At 42.0% G+C, this 15388-nt stretch overlaps 1 protein-coding gene across 1 annotated transcript; it reads right to left on the reverse strand.

Moving 5' to 3' along the window:
• Positions 1-2114: 2114 nt before the first annotated feature.
• Positions 2115-14795, reverse strand: p3h1 (prolyl 3-hydroxylase 1). The gene is made up of 15 exons (XM_080728794.1): positions 14280-14795; positions 12652-12804; positions 12003-12192; positions 10401-10532; positions 9108-9247; positions 8834-8923; positions 8642-8694; positions 8293-8420; positions 7077-7204; positions 6773-6868; positions 5892-6042; positions 5410-5527; positions 4241-4316; positions 3949-4089; positions 2115-3256 (listed from the first exon to the last, which is right to left on the reverse strand). The coding sequence occupies exons 1-15, from the start codon at positions 14736-14738 to the stop codon at positions 2585-2587; spliced, it is 2727 nt and encodes a 908-aa protein (XP_080584920.1). The 5' UTR covers positions 14739-14795; the 3' UTR covers positions 2115-2584.
• Positions 14796-15388: the final 593 nt, after the last annotated feature.

Genomic DNA, 15388 nt, shown 5'->3' on the forward strand with positions numbered 1-15388 from the left:
AAAAGTGAAAATTCAATTCACGCAGATTCAAGGCTACATTCATTCAACGTGTTGTGTGACTGTAGGCAGAACAATCAGAGACAGTTGTACCCATCTCTGTCTAGTGTTCTGTGACTACTGTACTCTTACTCTTACCCTCTCTCTCTCTCTCTCTCTCTGTGTGTCCCACTCGCTCCCTGTTTTTGCAAAACAATGGTCAAAGCAATACCACAAATACACAAAGACAAAGCCTGTGTGAGTATCTCTCTCTCTCTCTCTTTTTCTCTCTCGTCTTTCTCAAGCCTAATGGATATTTTGTCTATATTTTTCTTGCCAAATTTAAATTTCGATCTTGAAAATCAGTTATTTTCAGCGAGCAACGCCATCGCATGACAACGGATAATAAGGCTTTACACTTTCTGAATTGCACAAGATAAGGAAACACAAAGAAAGTCCTGTGGGTCCTGTCCATGTTTCTTAAGCATTATGCTAGATAGTTCATACAGTATTGTTGCTACATCTATGGCTTTCCTCACAGTAAATGGACCATTTCTCTGCCAACTCCAACACACTGCCCTGACCCCTAGCTGGGATAAGATGACTGCAATTCATTCTTTGAGAAATTGCCTGTTTGTGTATTTATGTGTGGTGATAGATGGTGTTTATACATGCACATGCATATGTGTGTGTGTGTGTGTGTGTGTGTGTGTGTGGGGTGGGCATTTTGTGTGTACATTTGCATGAAACCATGTTGGTTAGAGACAAGGCTCTGTGTCAGCTCCATTCGCAATGTTTGCACAGAGTTGAAGGAATGTTTCACTAAGCATTTGACGTAAAATATACGCACACACACGATTTTGTACGGGGCTTGATATGCAGTGCAACAGAGGAGCTGTCAAATGCCTCCCTACTATCTGGGATAAACTAGAATGTTTCAGTTTGTTTAGTTGTGCCAGCGTGTAGATGTCGAGAAGCAAGTGAATCAAGATGTATTGCCATAGTTTGGCGGTGCATGTGTGCATGTCTGTAGACTTGCTGTGTAGTCATGACTTCATCCACATGCTAAACATACACAAGCATTGTATTACATATCGTCACTGTCAGGCAGAAACCTCGTATCTCCAAGTTTCAAAATATAAGCTCTTTCATCAATATTAAAGCCCTGCTTCATCATACAAGAGTGTTGCACAAAAGTAGTGAAAATAGCAGATCTACAAGCACACAACGCATCGCGATGCGAGGCATTGTGTGCTTGTAGATCAGCTATTTTCACTAGTTTAAATCCTCTTTAAAATGATAAATACAAAACCAATGGTTTTAGACATACAAGGTTTCCACCCGACAACGACGATATCCTACCAAAACAGCATCATAGCTATACTGCATCCACAGGCTCTATGAATAAGAGAACAGAAATAGGTGATCACAGCAAGGTAAAGAAGCAAAAATAAAGAAATGGGCACTGAGCATGAGAGAGGTCATTTAAGCTTTGATTTCATTTTTGTGTGGCCAAATATAGACAATAGACATAGACGAGGAATATTGAAAACGATTAACTAAGCCCAATACAATTGTAATCCTATTTGGAAGATAGGATAAAAGAAAGATGAGTTGACCATGTCAATATTCAGAAACAGATGTTTTAGAGCCAGGCAGTATAAAATAGGTCATGTTAGAGAGAACACGACAATGAGGGTGGCACTGGCAGATGATCTTTGGGTGGAGTTGTGTTTGAATCTAAATAGGATGCAAAGACACTCCCAAGAGAAAACAGACATGTCAGCAGACATGGAACAGCATGCACAAGGATGCCAAAACACATACACACACACAAGGTGGTATTTATAATAGAACAGATCATTTAGTTTTTAAAATATTCACAACTTAAGTCAAATGACTGCAGTACAAAATTAGACATGAACTCCACACATTTCTACAAAAGCTTCTCTAATAACAGTCTGAACAATGTAGAATGACTAGTTTTCATAATGCTTCCATCCTGCCACCCAGTGTTTGTGTAAAGTATTGCATATTTTGGTTTAAAGAACCCTATTCTTGGGAGAGCATAAGCCATAAATAGCAGATCTGAGCTTGTAGATTGGCCCTTTTTTTTAGATTTGGTGTAGACTGGGGGGGGGGGGGGGGGGGGGTGTTACTAATTCTAAAGGGTTTAAGTGGACAAAGTGGTTACAAAAATAGTTCAAAAACATCATTTTCATTTCACAAATTCACACAACTGATTTGAGATGAGATTCTCCTCAGAGTAACAGTGATTCAGCTCCTATGACTTCCTCTCTCAGTCAGCAATAAAATAAAAAGCAGAAACAAACAAAAAAGAGGACACCTACAGTAACGTTGGGCACTTAAAAAGTGTCTGCATAGAAAAATACTATTCAAAAATAGTACTGAAGTGATCATTTGATTGACACCAGCAATCATATTTTTGTACCTTATTATTTCAGTATGGCTTGCATTTCACTGTCCATCAAATTGAAAAGACAAAAACTATTAAACATCTTAAACACATTTTAATGAGGACATTCTGGATTGCACCCAAATAGTATAAAATAGATACCACTTAGAACAGTCACAAGTACTGTGCTCATCACAGCTCAATCTTGTGTTTCTGTGAGTCTGAGGCTGATTTGTTGTCGACCGGGGAGTCTTTGGAGTCCTTTTTGACATCCACCTTCACTGCCTGTTTTGCTTCCAGCTTCGGGTCCGTTTTGTCGGCCTGCTTGGTTTTAGTTTTCACTGTCTGTTTGCTGTCTGCAGGTTTCACTGCTGGCTTTGCTTTAGCCACAGGTTTCACTTTAGCTGCAGGTTTCTCTTTAGCTGCAGGTTTGGGTTTTGCTGCAGGTTTTGGTTTTGCTGCAGGTTTTGCTTTAGCCGCAGGTTTTGCTTTAGCCTTGTCCGCCGTTTTGGCCTTACCCTGTTCACCGGTTTTGGTTTCCGTGATAGGCTTTGCATCCGTTTTAGGCTTTGCATCTTCCTCAGATTTTTCTTTTGGTGTTTCGGTTGGTACCGTTTTAGGCTTTTCATCTTCCTCAGATTTCTCCTTTGGTGTTTCGGTTGGTTTTTCAGCCATGCTGATGGACTGATCAGTCGCTTTGTCTTCCCGTTCATGTGCCGCCTCCTGCTGGTCAGGGGGAGCGGTGGTGGCTGTTTCCGAGGCTGTGGGCTGAGGGGCTGAGATGTCCTTTTCATCTTTTGCTATGAACTCCTCATCCACAGGTGTGGAAAACATCTTCAACATCTCCTGAGCTTGGAATCTCTCCTAGAGACACACATTACATGTTAGTTTAATTACTACTACGGGTGATGTGCATTCATGCAGCACGTAGGGGCTTTAGACAAGCATTCATGAATGATCACAGCTGGGTTTGATAGGACATAACCATTATGAAATAGATCCTCAATAATCACTAAGCCATCCTGTCAGCTACAAATGAAGCAGGAACACAAATTAACATACATAAGATCAACATGCAGTCAGCGATAGTACTAGGGACTAACAATTAGGGATGAGACGATATGCAAATTTCATATCACGATTATTGTGACCAAAGAAATCGCGATTTACAATATTATCGCGATAATCAAAATATCCCCAAAAAACATCCATTATCCTGGGGCGGAACATTTGCCAAGAAACGTGTCGTGTTGAGAGCTTGTAGATCGGCTATTTTTTGGCAAAGAGATTTGGTAGAGAGTGAAAAAAAGACTGTATCAAGTACGTATATTATAAGTACGTTTTAACCAATAGAGGGTTTAAATGGTACCGGATATGCTGCTCTGCAAATAAAAGGTGAATTGATCCCAGTGCATGACGGAGGACGATATCACGATAAATTAAATCTCTACGATGCGATTATCGTGAGTGTTTTTTATCACGATAAACGATAATATCGCTTATTGTCCCATCCCTACTAACAATAACAAATACAACAGTGGTAGAGGTGTATTTACCTTCTCCTCGTGGGCAGGGTCCAGGGTGAACCAGAGTGCCACAGCACACCTCTGGCCTTTGCTGACAGCTCTCACTCCATGGGGGTTTTCCTTTCCTGAGGCGAAACCCACCACTCGACCACACTGCGGACGCACCTCGGCCTGGGAGGACATAGATAATATAAAACATACATGATGTACAACATCTTCCTCGCATCGAATGCTGCTGTATAGTTGAAGACCGTTCTGAAACTTGAAAGTTACATAAATTCTATTCACAGCGTAAGCCATTTTAAAGTAGTTTGAGACTCACCGTGACTGTTTTAGCATCCATCTCGGTGAAAATAAAGTCTCCTCCTTCAAAGTCATCGTTTAGATAAAGGATGGCACTGGAAGGGGAAGAAAAGCAGGTGTTGTATTGTGGTGCCCGTTGAGATCAGCACTGAATGTTGGCATTTAGTGTACACAGAGTGCATGTACATTTGCTCACCTGAAACAGTGGTGGAAAAATACTCACTTATTTTACTTAAGTAAAAGTATCAATACTGCAATATAGAAATACTCTGTAACAAGTAAAGGTCAAGAATTCAAAATGTACTTGAGTAAAAGTACAAAATGTTTGAAAATAGCAGATCTAGCTCACAACATGTCGCGATGTGACACGTTGTGAGCTTGTAGATCAGCTATTTTCAAATATCCTAGCTATAAAATAGGGCTAAAGTGGTTAATGTTTTATTGCGACCATAGCTCGCAGTTTAGTATGTGAACGGTCACAGCTTGACCTATCTCTGTCTGTCTGTCTGTCTATAGCGCTTGACACGGTGGTTCCCCTGACACATCACTGTGAAGTCACTGTGATGACTGGGGAACCACTCTAACAGAATGGGTTTGCTGCTCTGACATCACACTCTGACTTCACTGTGATGTCAGGGGAACCACACTAACAGAATCCCTTTTATGCCCATACATGGAGATCCCTGATGTCATCAATATTAAGCCAACAGGATTTCATATGGGAATGTCCATATATGAAGGCCACATCGGCCACATACCACACTAACAGAATCCATATATGGCCAAGACAGATGGCCAGGACATCTGTGTGGCTGGTTCTACAGACAGGGATCTCCATGTATGGGCATAAAAGGGATTGTAAGTATGATGTCAGATGTCATAAACGTCATAAGACTTTCACATAATGAATAACTGAGTAAGCATATTTGAGCTCTCACAGCATATCTCCATATACAGTACCTGAATCTCCATATATGGGTACCAGGGGTCTCCATATATGGCTAACTGGTCCGATATACATCACTGGCCAGAAGGCCAATTATAGTGGAGTAAAAGTACAATATTTGAATCCGAGATGTAGTGGAGTAGTGGTAAAAGTATTGGAAATTGGAACGTACAAATAACTCAAAATGATTATACTTAAGTACAGTGCTAAGGTAAATGTACTTGTTACTTTACTCTACTGACCTGTAATCTCTGTGTGTGTACGCTGGAGGCTCCTTGATGCATTCATTGAGCTCAGAGACCAGCAGACAGTTGTCCACATGAACAGGGTGGCTCAGGTCCTCACGCTCCTCCTGCTTCTCTGCAGAATCCAAAACATGTAAAGAAGTCACATAATGTTAACTCTCCCCCCAACCTAGATTTTGAAATTATTTACGAACAGATTGCAATCAAGACCAGGGCGTTCTTGACTGACCATTGGTCCACAGTAACACAGTAAGAGTACCCCAAAAGGATCACAGCAGTAATTGAGGCCAAAGTAGTTTTTACCAAGTTTTAACTCAATAATACTTATGCAATACCGTGTTATGTTAAATGGTTAGGGTTAGGGTTCTAAATCAATTAAGTTATAACACTCAAAAGGGTCCAAGAGGGTGAATAGTACATTTATGCAAGATACTGTACATCAATGTAATACAATTCTGCAATGGTGCCTCCTCACTAACCTTCAATGGCAGAACGGCACACCAGGTGAGAGTAAGAGAAGTAGAGAGGAGTTTCCATATGGAAGTAGGATTGCAGAACCTTGCGCACCTTCTCACTCAGGTCATTGAACAAACGGGCACTCTTCAAGGGCACCTTGCCCTCCTGCCCCAGCTGTGGGACACGGCAGTAAGCTTAACATTCTGAACAAAGTCATGACTATGAATAAACATGATAGATAGATACCTTTATTATCCCAAGGGGGAAATTAAGTCGCCCAGAGGCGACACCGCAGTTACAAGTTACAGGAAAGTATGAAAAAGAAAAAGGACCGAGCGACAAAAACAAACAAGACGAATCAACCATACAGAGCAAATTAAGTTAAAAAAATATATAGTGTCGAGAACAGTTGAAAAAGTCACAACACAACAAAAAATAGTAGTACTTAAAGTCTCTATAATGGATGGATTGCAATTTTATAGCACTTTTCTAAGCATAATGCAAACTAAAAACACTCATTGTGAGTGTTTTTAGTTTGCATTATGCTCCATTATGCTCCATTCATTCAAACATTGGGAACTACTAATCAACACAGTGTCTAAATATACAAAACTTATACACATAAGTGTCTGCACCAAGACAATAATACTTAGCCTAAATACTTAAAAAGTGCAGTGCCAAAAAAGTGTCCAAAGTCAGTGCAAAAAAGAAGTGACTGGTGTCGAATCCCCGCGAAGAAAAACGCACAGGAATCCCCCTCTCAGAAATCCTCAGGACGGGGGAAGGAAAGTAATTGCATGGCACGGTATGGAACGAGGGAAGCTTTCCCTGCACTATTGTATGCGCGTTCCAATCCAATTGCAACAACATAGCAGTTGTAATTTAGATTTGTAGGGTGACTCACCTTTACAGCCTTCAGGACGGTCACTCCTTGGAACGACTCGTTGGGGGAGTGAGGGGATGGACGCCCCTGGTACCCATCACCTTTCAAGGCTGCGGCCTGCAAAATACACACATCATCATACAACATACAGACACCATGGGCTGAGATACACAATACCAACACATACACATAGAACAGGGGGGGGGACAGATATTATGTACGATTGGATTATGACAAAGGATTTCATTCCATTTACAGATCTAGCATTGCAATCTAATTAATGGTTGGTATCAATGCTACTTTCACGCCAGCAACTATTTCTCACATTGGAGAGGCGATGAAGCTCATGGCACTCATCGTCAGTAATCACTCCATCCAGCAAGACCCGCTGGGACCCGTTCAGTTGCGCCGATGTCATGGCAACCTTGATGTCGTCATATAACACAGGGCCACCTGGTGGTGTGGAGAGAGTGGTACGTTATAAGGACGTAAACGTACCAGCAAATAACAAATTCCTGTCAATGTTCATTAATTACTGACTGAAACCTGTTTTCTACAAAGAAAGACACAATCACAGAAACAAACACACACACAAAAAAAGCGATGAGACACATGGGCCCTCATTTATCAACGTGGTGCAGATACAATTTTTGGCGTATGCCGAGATTCCCGCAATTGTCTGCATTTATCATTGCATCGTGACTTTGACGTTGGCGTATGGTAGGATCAGATCTCAAGTCAAATTCTGAGGTGGTGTAGGAATTGTCTACACCACTTTGTTCCATAGTAGACATGCGGAGCAGCATTGTCAAACAATCTGACAACAGGCATCTGGACACATATCCACTCCAAAATGTATATCTAACACACTAATAAATAATCCCTGTGAAAATATATAACATTTTATAAAAGCATACATCATGGACATGCATGCCGATTTTATTTCCAAGTTACAATAAAAAGCAATTAAATTATAGCGATGTGGAGGCAATCTAACAACAAGTGCTTTGATGAGATTGTCAGTCTGGCTGACAACTAGGATATACTATACAAGCGCTTATGCAAGAGTATTTTCGGGAGTCGGGACCGGCGCGGCGGCACTGTAATCTTTCCGTTTCAACAGTGTACCAAATGCTGCTCGGGCTTGAGTGTGTGTGTGTGTGTGTTTGTGTGGGATGTGGACATGAAAGTGAGCGAGGACTGTAGGTGAGCAAGGTCAACTCATTTCCTATTAGCTTTCCTTATGTTGTTATGTCGTATTCTGGTTGTTCTGGTCGTAGAATCGAAGCGTTTCGAGAATATTTAAAGGCTGTGTTATTTAAATGACGCTAGGTTTCAGCTGGCAACGACGCTAGGATTGGCTGTTTAGGATGTGTTTATAAATGCCACTTCAACGTTGCCGTACACCAATATTTGGGGAAAGAAATACGCTGTTTTTTACATGAGGGCCACTGGTCTCCAGTCTACTCCCTGCAGAGACATCCACTCAGTTATAGTCGTTGTGCTTGTTATGGACAATAACTCTATTTTCACATCCTCACCTTCTGGAGGGACTATTATCTTTGCAAGCTCTGACGAATCCTTGGTCTTCTCATCCACCAGGGTTTCTATTTCCTTCATCAAGTTCCCTATTTCCTCTGTGATCCTCGCAGCAGTCTCCCTGTCTGCCCTGAAACAGACAAGACGAGTAAGAGAGTGTTGAGCTTGATTCATACTTTGTTGAGCACGGTGTCACATGCAAAAAAATAGCCAATCTACGAGTTCACTACACGTCACAGCGTGACACGTTACAAGCTTGTAGATCGACTATTTAAATTCCAGCATGCAACACCACACTCAACAAAACGTAACACATTGTGCAGTCAAACAAACATAAAACAAAAATATTACTTCTGCTTGTCTCTCAGCTTCTGAGGCATGACATCTGCAGGAGTCCATGCGTCCTGAAAAAAGAAAAAAAAAAAAGAAAAGAAATAGTCATAACAGTGAAAGACCAATAACGCCCTCATTTTTAACAGCAAGGCAAAACATTAAAGAATTCATTTGATAACAAGAATGATACAAAATGTAGGTTCAACCCACTGGGTCTACGAAGGTGATTCCGAAGATTTCATAACCAAAGTAGAGCAGCTCTTTCTCCAGTAAAGACTGCTGGATGTACTGCTTTACAACCTAAGGGCAGAGACAGAGGGAAATCACTGTGTGTGTGCGTGCATGCGTTTGTGCGTGCATGCGTGCACCATTAACCCACCATGTGTGTCCGTGTGGTATAGGGATTCAATACCCACAGGGATGACCCAGTCTAAAAATGTCTGCCCCCACAGCACTGTGAAGTGCTTTGGATTCTGTGACCTACCTGTCTGGCTGTTATGTTGTTTGCCTTGTCCTCCCCCAGCACGGCAGAGTAGTAAGCCAAGTTCTGCTTCATCACCTCATCATCAGGGTGGAACAGCATGAAGGTCTTAGCACACTCTATGGCCCGCTCATACTTTTCACCTGGAAGTGGGACGACAGCAGAGGAGAACGTTTAGGGGAAACCAGGGGGGAGAGAGGGAGGAGTACAATTTCCACCTTCCCTTGTACTGTAGTCCCCTTAAACAGGAATATTGTGTTGATGTTTTAGAACCGTTTAAAGGCGTTATGTCATGCCCCAAAAATTAACATTATGATACAGTAGGTCACGTGGTCTGAAAACGGATCACAGATCACACAATCACAGATTGATTGACTTTTGCTCTGGTAGCGCCTCTCGCACTGACCAGGAAAACGAGGAAGCGTCTCAATATTTTATTTGTAAATCTGGGAATATAAAAGATATCTCCGTGTTCAGATATCTTAGTTACATCAATATAGTTCATGTGAACTAGTTTGTTTATGCTTATTCATTATAATTATCAAAATCGATGATTTAACGCTCTGGTTGTCAGCGCCGCTCAGCAGGGTTTCTTCTCGTCAGAATGCATCTCTCACCGGGATAGTGTGAGCCTTTGTCTCTGTGGTCAGATGCCTTGCTGAACTGTGTTTCTAAAAGCTTTTCATTTCAGCCAATAAATAATAGATCACATAGTTGTTCAACATTGATTACCTATACCAGTATTTGGCAAAAACAAGAATGTGTTTGAACGCTGGTTGCCGGTTCTCGGTAACTCCGATGTGACTCCCAGAGCTGTGTAGGCCCCTCCCCTAAGCTGATCCCCACAGTACGAAGCCGCCCTGAGAAGGGCTGTGCGCGTCAGTAACTTCAGGATGACATCGCCAGACAGGTTCAGAGAACCAGAGCGATAAATGGGAGAATTATTTTATTTCTAATAAATATTTATTTCAATACATAAATAAACTATTTTGACATAAACAATGTTGCTATAACTAAGATATTTGAGGGCCAATATAATTTTTCATGTAAGGTCATTTCCTGCAATGAAGCGAAACTAGTGCACTGCGGGCGCGGGGGAGACAGGCCGACAGACAGTACAATATACAGTTCAGTACAGTAATCAGAGCCTTAATACCAATTTTGTGTGTCATGACCTGTTTAAAACATTTAAAAAAAGAAAGTATGAATAAAATAAAAATACACACACAATATTCACAGTGAAAAGGAGGATAATTTAATGGCATCAAATGAATAGAAGGTGACAGTGAAACTTACTGTTGTAGTAGGAAAACTGGAGGTAATTTAATTGGGATGGGAGGAAATCCTCAAAAGGCTTGGGTCTACCGGCAGTAGAGGCTAGTTCTACAGAACAACGCTGCTTACAGTTCAGCACCTGCATGTAATGATCTGAGAAAGAGAGGAATGTACACAAGACAAAGGTTTTGATCCACTGCCATGACAACCAAACAATCGGTAATGGTTGGTTCCAAAGGCTACTTACTTACTATAGCCTTATTCATTGATAAAGTCATCGAGATAATAACCATAACAGTGATCAGAGCTCTGATCAGCTTAATATAGAACTAGATTGAACCATTGTTGTCAACCGCAGTGTGTGAATGGTTCATTCCTTTAGAAGTGAGATCAGTCGAAATGATAGTTTAGAACAGAGTAAAGTGGCACATTTTCCCGCTTCGATTGGTAATATCAAGGGCCGATACGGCTTTATACGGCTTTAGCATTGACTGTTTGGTTAACTTCCCTATTTTCCATAGAGCTGATAGGGCAGCTGACCAATTTTTGCAAGTTTAAAGGGCCGTTTATAGTTCTGTATGTTTGATTTTGTGTAAGTTTTGGGTGAGAGAGGACGTGCAGTAATTATGTCGACATGCTTAGTTCATCTACGGTATGTGGGTGCCGACCCGCTCTCCGCTCCAATTCTGCTCCCGCTGGGGCCACGTGCCACAAATTGCGCCTCGCAGGACAGAGCACACGAGAGCAGAACAGAGCAAAGCACAAGCAATTCTCAGCGCGTCCCCGACCAGGATTTCATTCTGTCTCTGTCATCCACACAAAAGTATTTTTTTAAATACTTTGTGTCAGTTAACGTTATATCACCAGCCAGTCAAAGCATATAGCCTACGATTCAAAACGCAAGTGAGACGGATTTTGGCTGAATGAACCACACTCACCTCGAGTAGCCCCCATCTCTCAAATCTGATGATTAATCAACAGGATTTAATATTGTCCGTCTTATTAAAATGGACAATGTCTACATAAAAAGGAAACTGGGGTCTTTTTCAACATATTAGGCTAGACTAGCTGTCCAGTGTCCATGTCCATCGAGGCTCACTGCCGTTTCACTTTCAAGCGTTCAAGCCACGGAGCTTTCCATGTTGGAAAAGTTATTTTCCTCACTACTGCCCCTACGGTTGACAACGGTAGCCGCAGGTACTTCTCGTTCAGTTGAGTGGTGTACGTAATCATACGGAGAAGTACGGACAGGGAGAAAGAACGGACAAATGGACCAAACGGAAGAAATCTATCTCACCCGCCGTGTCGAACCTGCGGTCCTTATGTATTAAGATGCATGATACTTAACAGCCTCCCCACCCAGGGAAAATAAATTATGGACAATATGTGATAAAATGTTATATGACATTTCAACATAAGACAACATAGCGTGCGCGCACACACGCACACACACACACACACACACACACACACACACACACACACACACACACACACACACACACACACACACACACACACACACACACACACACACACACACACACACACACACACACACACACACACACACACACACACACACACACACACACATCCAGATGTGCAAATATGCAACTTCACCTGTAATTGTCTGGAAGATGTCAGCGCTGTATTCCAGGTAGTTGTAGCCGTCATAATCATAGAGTCCCTCACAAAGTGCTCTGCATTCCTTGTCTGCTGTGAAGTACTCATCTAAAGCTGCTTCAAAGTGGTCGGCAGCCACACCGAAAGAGTCATCGCTGTAGTAACGCTTTCCCAGTAGGAACTCAGCCTGGGAAGATTTGATAGGCCAGGAGTTAGCTTCTACTCTCTTTAAACTTGGAGATGGTAGCTCTTGGGGGTAATGTCATGCATTGCTATTAATTACTAACCAATAGTTATTAATATGTGCATAACTTTCAAGGTAAAATATACATAATAATAATAAATAATAATCAAATATAATCAAAATTCAACAAATGTTTAAGACCCGAATTCGACAGTAATTCCTGAGCTCAGGTGACAGCCCTGATGAACAAATGATGCTGATGGGTGTAGTAGTTTGTGAGATTAATCTTTTTCAGGCAGAAACACACACAAATGCAAGATATCCAGCCCCGCCCAGGTGGAGGTAACGATATGTAGTATTGCCACTGGCTACTGTGGTAGAAGTCTCTCTCGGATAATCAGCTACATTATAAGTTGAGATGAAAAAAAAAACTACAGATGTATGGTTCAGGGTCAGTGTTACCATATGGGGTCTGGCCTCCAAGTCTTTGAAGTCTTCCTCCTGTACTCCTGCCATCATCCTGTAGTAGTCCAGGTTCTGTTTCATCTCCATATGATCCGGGTTAGCAAGAAAGAAGGTGTGGGCGGCTGCCACCGCCTTGTCCAGCATACTGATCTGTCAACAGACAGAAATACACATAAGAGCAAATACAAAAGGGTTAAAGCTGTAATGAATCGTGCATTAAATTCCCAAAATGTTCCACCTCTTGGATAAGCTTTAATAGGCTATTTCACCTTAAAACACTTCTGGGGTCATTTTAACATGATCTACTATGGCTTCTGTGTGTACCCCAGACATCAATTGAACGACTGTCTGTCAGCTACATTCATTGATGTTTAAGCAGCACACATGCATTTAAATATCTGATTTCTAACCCCAATGCATGTATGTATCAAAGGGTGTACGCCTCAAGAATGTTGTGTTGATATTTTTTGTATTGTTTAATTGCAACCGTAGGTCGCAGTAAAACCCAGAAGATCCTGTCCATCCGTAGATGAGGCATAGATGTCTATAGCTGACCTGCTGTGACGTCACATTGTTGACTCAATGACCAAGACAGTCTGTTCTGGCAATCATCAGATGATCCCTGATGTCATCAATATTAAGCCAATATTTGGCAATGCCCATATATGGACGCTCCATATGGCCGAGACAGAATTCATTTGCAAATCAAGACTGCTGACTATCATCACCTGGATATCCATATATGAAGATCACGACACTGGCCTCATCAAACCCTGGATATCCATACATGGACTGGATCATCACCTAGATCTCCATATATGGAGCTGACCTCTACATCTGTTTCCCAGATGATTCCATGTTAGGCCAACCACACTAATAGAATCCCTTTTATGCCATTCAATAAAGCCCATATCTGGGAATGCCCATATATGGACATATTGTGTCAGTCTAACCAGTGTGGTTGACGTGACACGAGTCACACCTGCAAATTAACTCCGTACCGTGACATTTTAAAATCTTGATTAAATATGGTAAATTATGTTCAATAAAGAGTGCATCATTTCAACCAAACTGATTTCAAAACGTATTTCCGCCCTCTGGTGGAATGTAGTCTGTCTACCTCGAAGCAACAAAGTAGCAGTCTGCATGCATGCTCTCTCATCCTATGCTCATCCCTCTAGCTTTGTCTTTTGAACACTGTCATTGTGTCATATTGTGATTTGAGGTGCATGAAACGTAGTACTCTCGCGGTGAGAATCTGGGCCAGTATTTATTTATATCCCTTTAAAAGTGATGTGTCCCAAACTCATGCTGCGTCTTTAACGTCAGCGCAGCAGCTAGACTCCACCTTAAAACGTGGCATGGTAGTTTGGATTCTCGTTTGGGGGTTGGGGCACTTATCGTTATCCCGGCCAGCTGAAGGATTATAGTTTCATAGTTTGGGTAAATGTTTGAATGGAATTACACAAATAAAATGGGCAGAAACTTGCTGATTTGACTGAAATAAGACTAGCTGTTCTAAGCCTTCAAAACAACATTGCAAGAAGCTGTGACTGTCATATGTGAATGTGTCTGTGATGCAGATTGTCACTAGTCTGCTCGTCGCTAACTCCATAATACATTACCTTGAAATATGCCACTTGCAAGTAATTATACGGCGACCTCTTTCTGAACTCGAGTTCCACTTCTTCGCTGACTTTATGCATGGTCGGCGGGCCAAGTTTTTCAATTTCGCAGGAGTTCACACAGTCCGCTCGCTTGAGGATCCTCTGGAAAAAGCCCAGATCCTCGACAGATCCAGCGCCCGGTACTGGCAGCACACCCAGGCCGGCCAGAGGCTCGCCGAAAGCGGTCTGGTTCGCGCAGTTTAGCCGGCAGTGAGCCTTCACCTTACGGACCGTTGCCTTGTTCCTAAGAGCCTTTTCCATGTGAAGGATGACCGACATCCAGTCGCTCTTGTAGTAGGCTTCAACTGCTGCGTCGAACAGAAAATCATAAGGCTCCAAAACGGAATAACTATTAGACACGTCCGATGTACACAGTGGAATAAGGCACAAAACCAAAAGTGCATAGCGGCACTCCATTCTGGAAATTCGGGCCTCCACTCATACCCCACTCCACCTGGAAAGATGCTGGGCCCGGTAGTGTGTGTGTTACTGCCTGAAAGTATAGCTGGGGGTTGCAAACTTTTTCGGAGGTGGGGTTTGGACGCGTGATTCCTAAACCCACCAGGCTTGAGTTAAGACCCGCCTCGCGGAAACGCAAGAACTTCCAGGAGTGGCTGAAATCCTTGCCCAGACACATGGAGGGTGGATAAAGTCAGACCTAGTAAAGGCATGAAGATAATCTTGTACTGAGAAAAGCCTGCATTTGCACAATGCACAGCTATTAATTTGTCACTACAGTGCTCAAAATAAACTGTGCTAAAACATTTTACTTTGTACTGTGCTCAAAAAAGGGAACACTTTGTAACTTTGCTAAAGAGAAAAACGTACTGAGAAAGTTCAAAATAAAAACTCTTACTGATTATCAGTTAAATTGTTATAGTTTGGATATGGCTTTGGGCATATTATGCAGCGTGTATTATTGTAATGGATCAGTAGGTAGTAGTATAGTATTGCTTTGCACTAAGAGCACTATATGCACTTTCATACTTAAGATTATTGAGAGAGGCGTTTCCGCGAGGCGGGTCTTAGCTCAAGCCTGGTGGGTTTAGGAATCACGCGGTTTGGAC

Source organism: Nannobrachium achirus (assembly GCF_963921795.1).
Source record: "Nannobrachium achirus genome assembly, chromosome: 6".
Lineage (NCBI taxonomy): Eukaryota > Metazoa > Chordata > Actinopteri > Myctophiformes > Myctophidae > Nannobrachium > Nannobrachium achirus.

Bases quoted from the DNA above. Each gene is read 5' to 3' on its own strand.
- p3h1 (XM_080728794.1), bottom strand. From the start codon at position 14,738: ATGGAGTGCCGCTATGCACTTTTGGTTTTGTGCCTTATTCCACTGTGT. The intron at 9,248-10,400 runs GTAAGTTTCACT...TCCCACTTCCAG, and splicing joins CCAGTTTTCCTACTACAACA to GTGAAAAGTATGAGCGGGCC. The intron at 8,924-9,107 runs GTAGGTCACAGA...CTCTGCCCTTAG, and splicing joins ACAACATAACAGCCAGACAG to GTTGTAAAGCAGTACATCCA.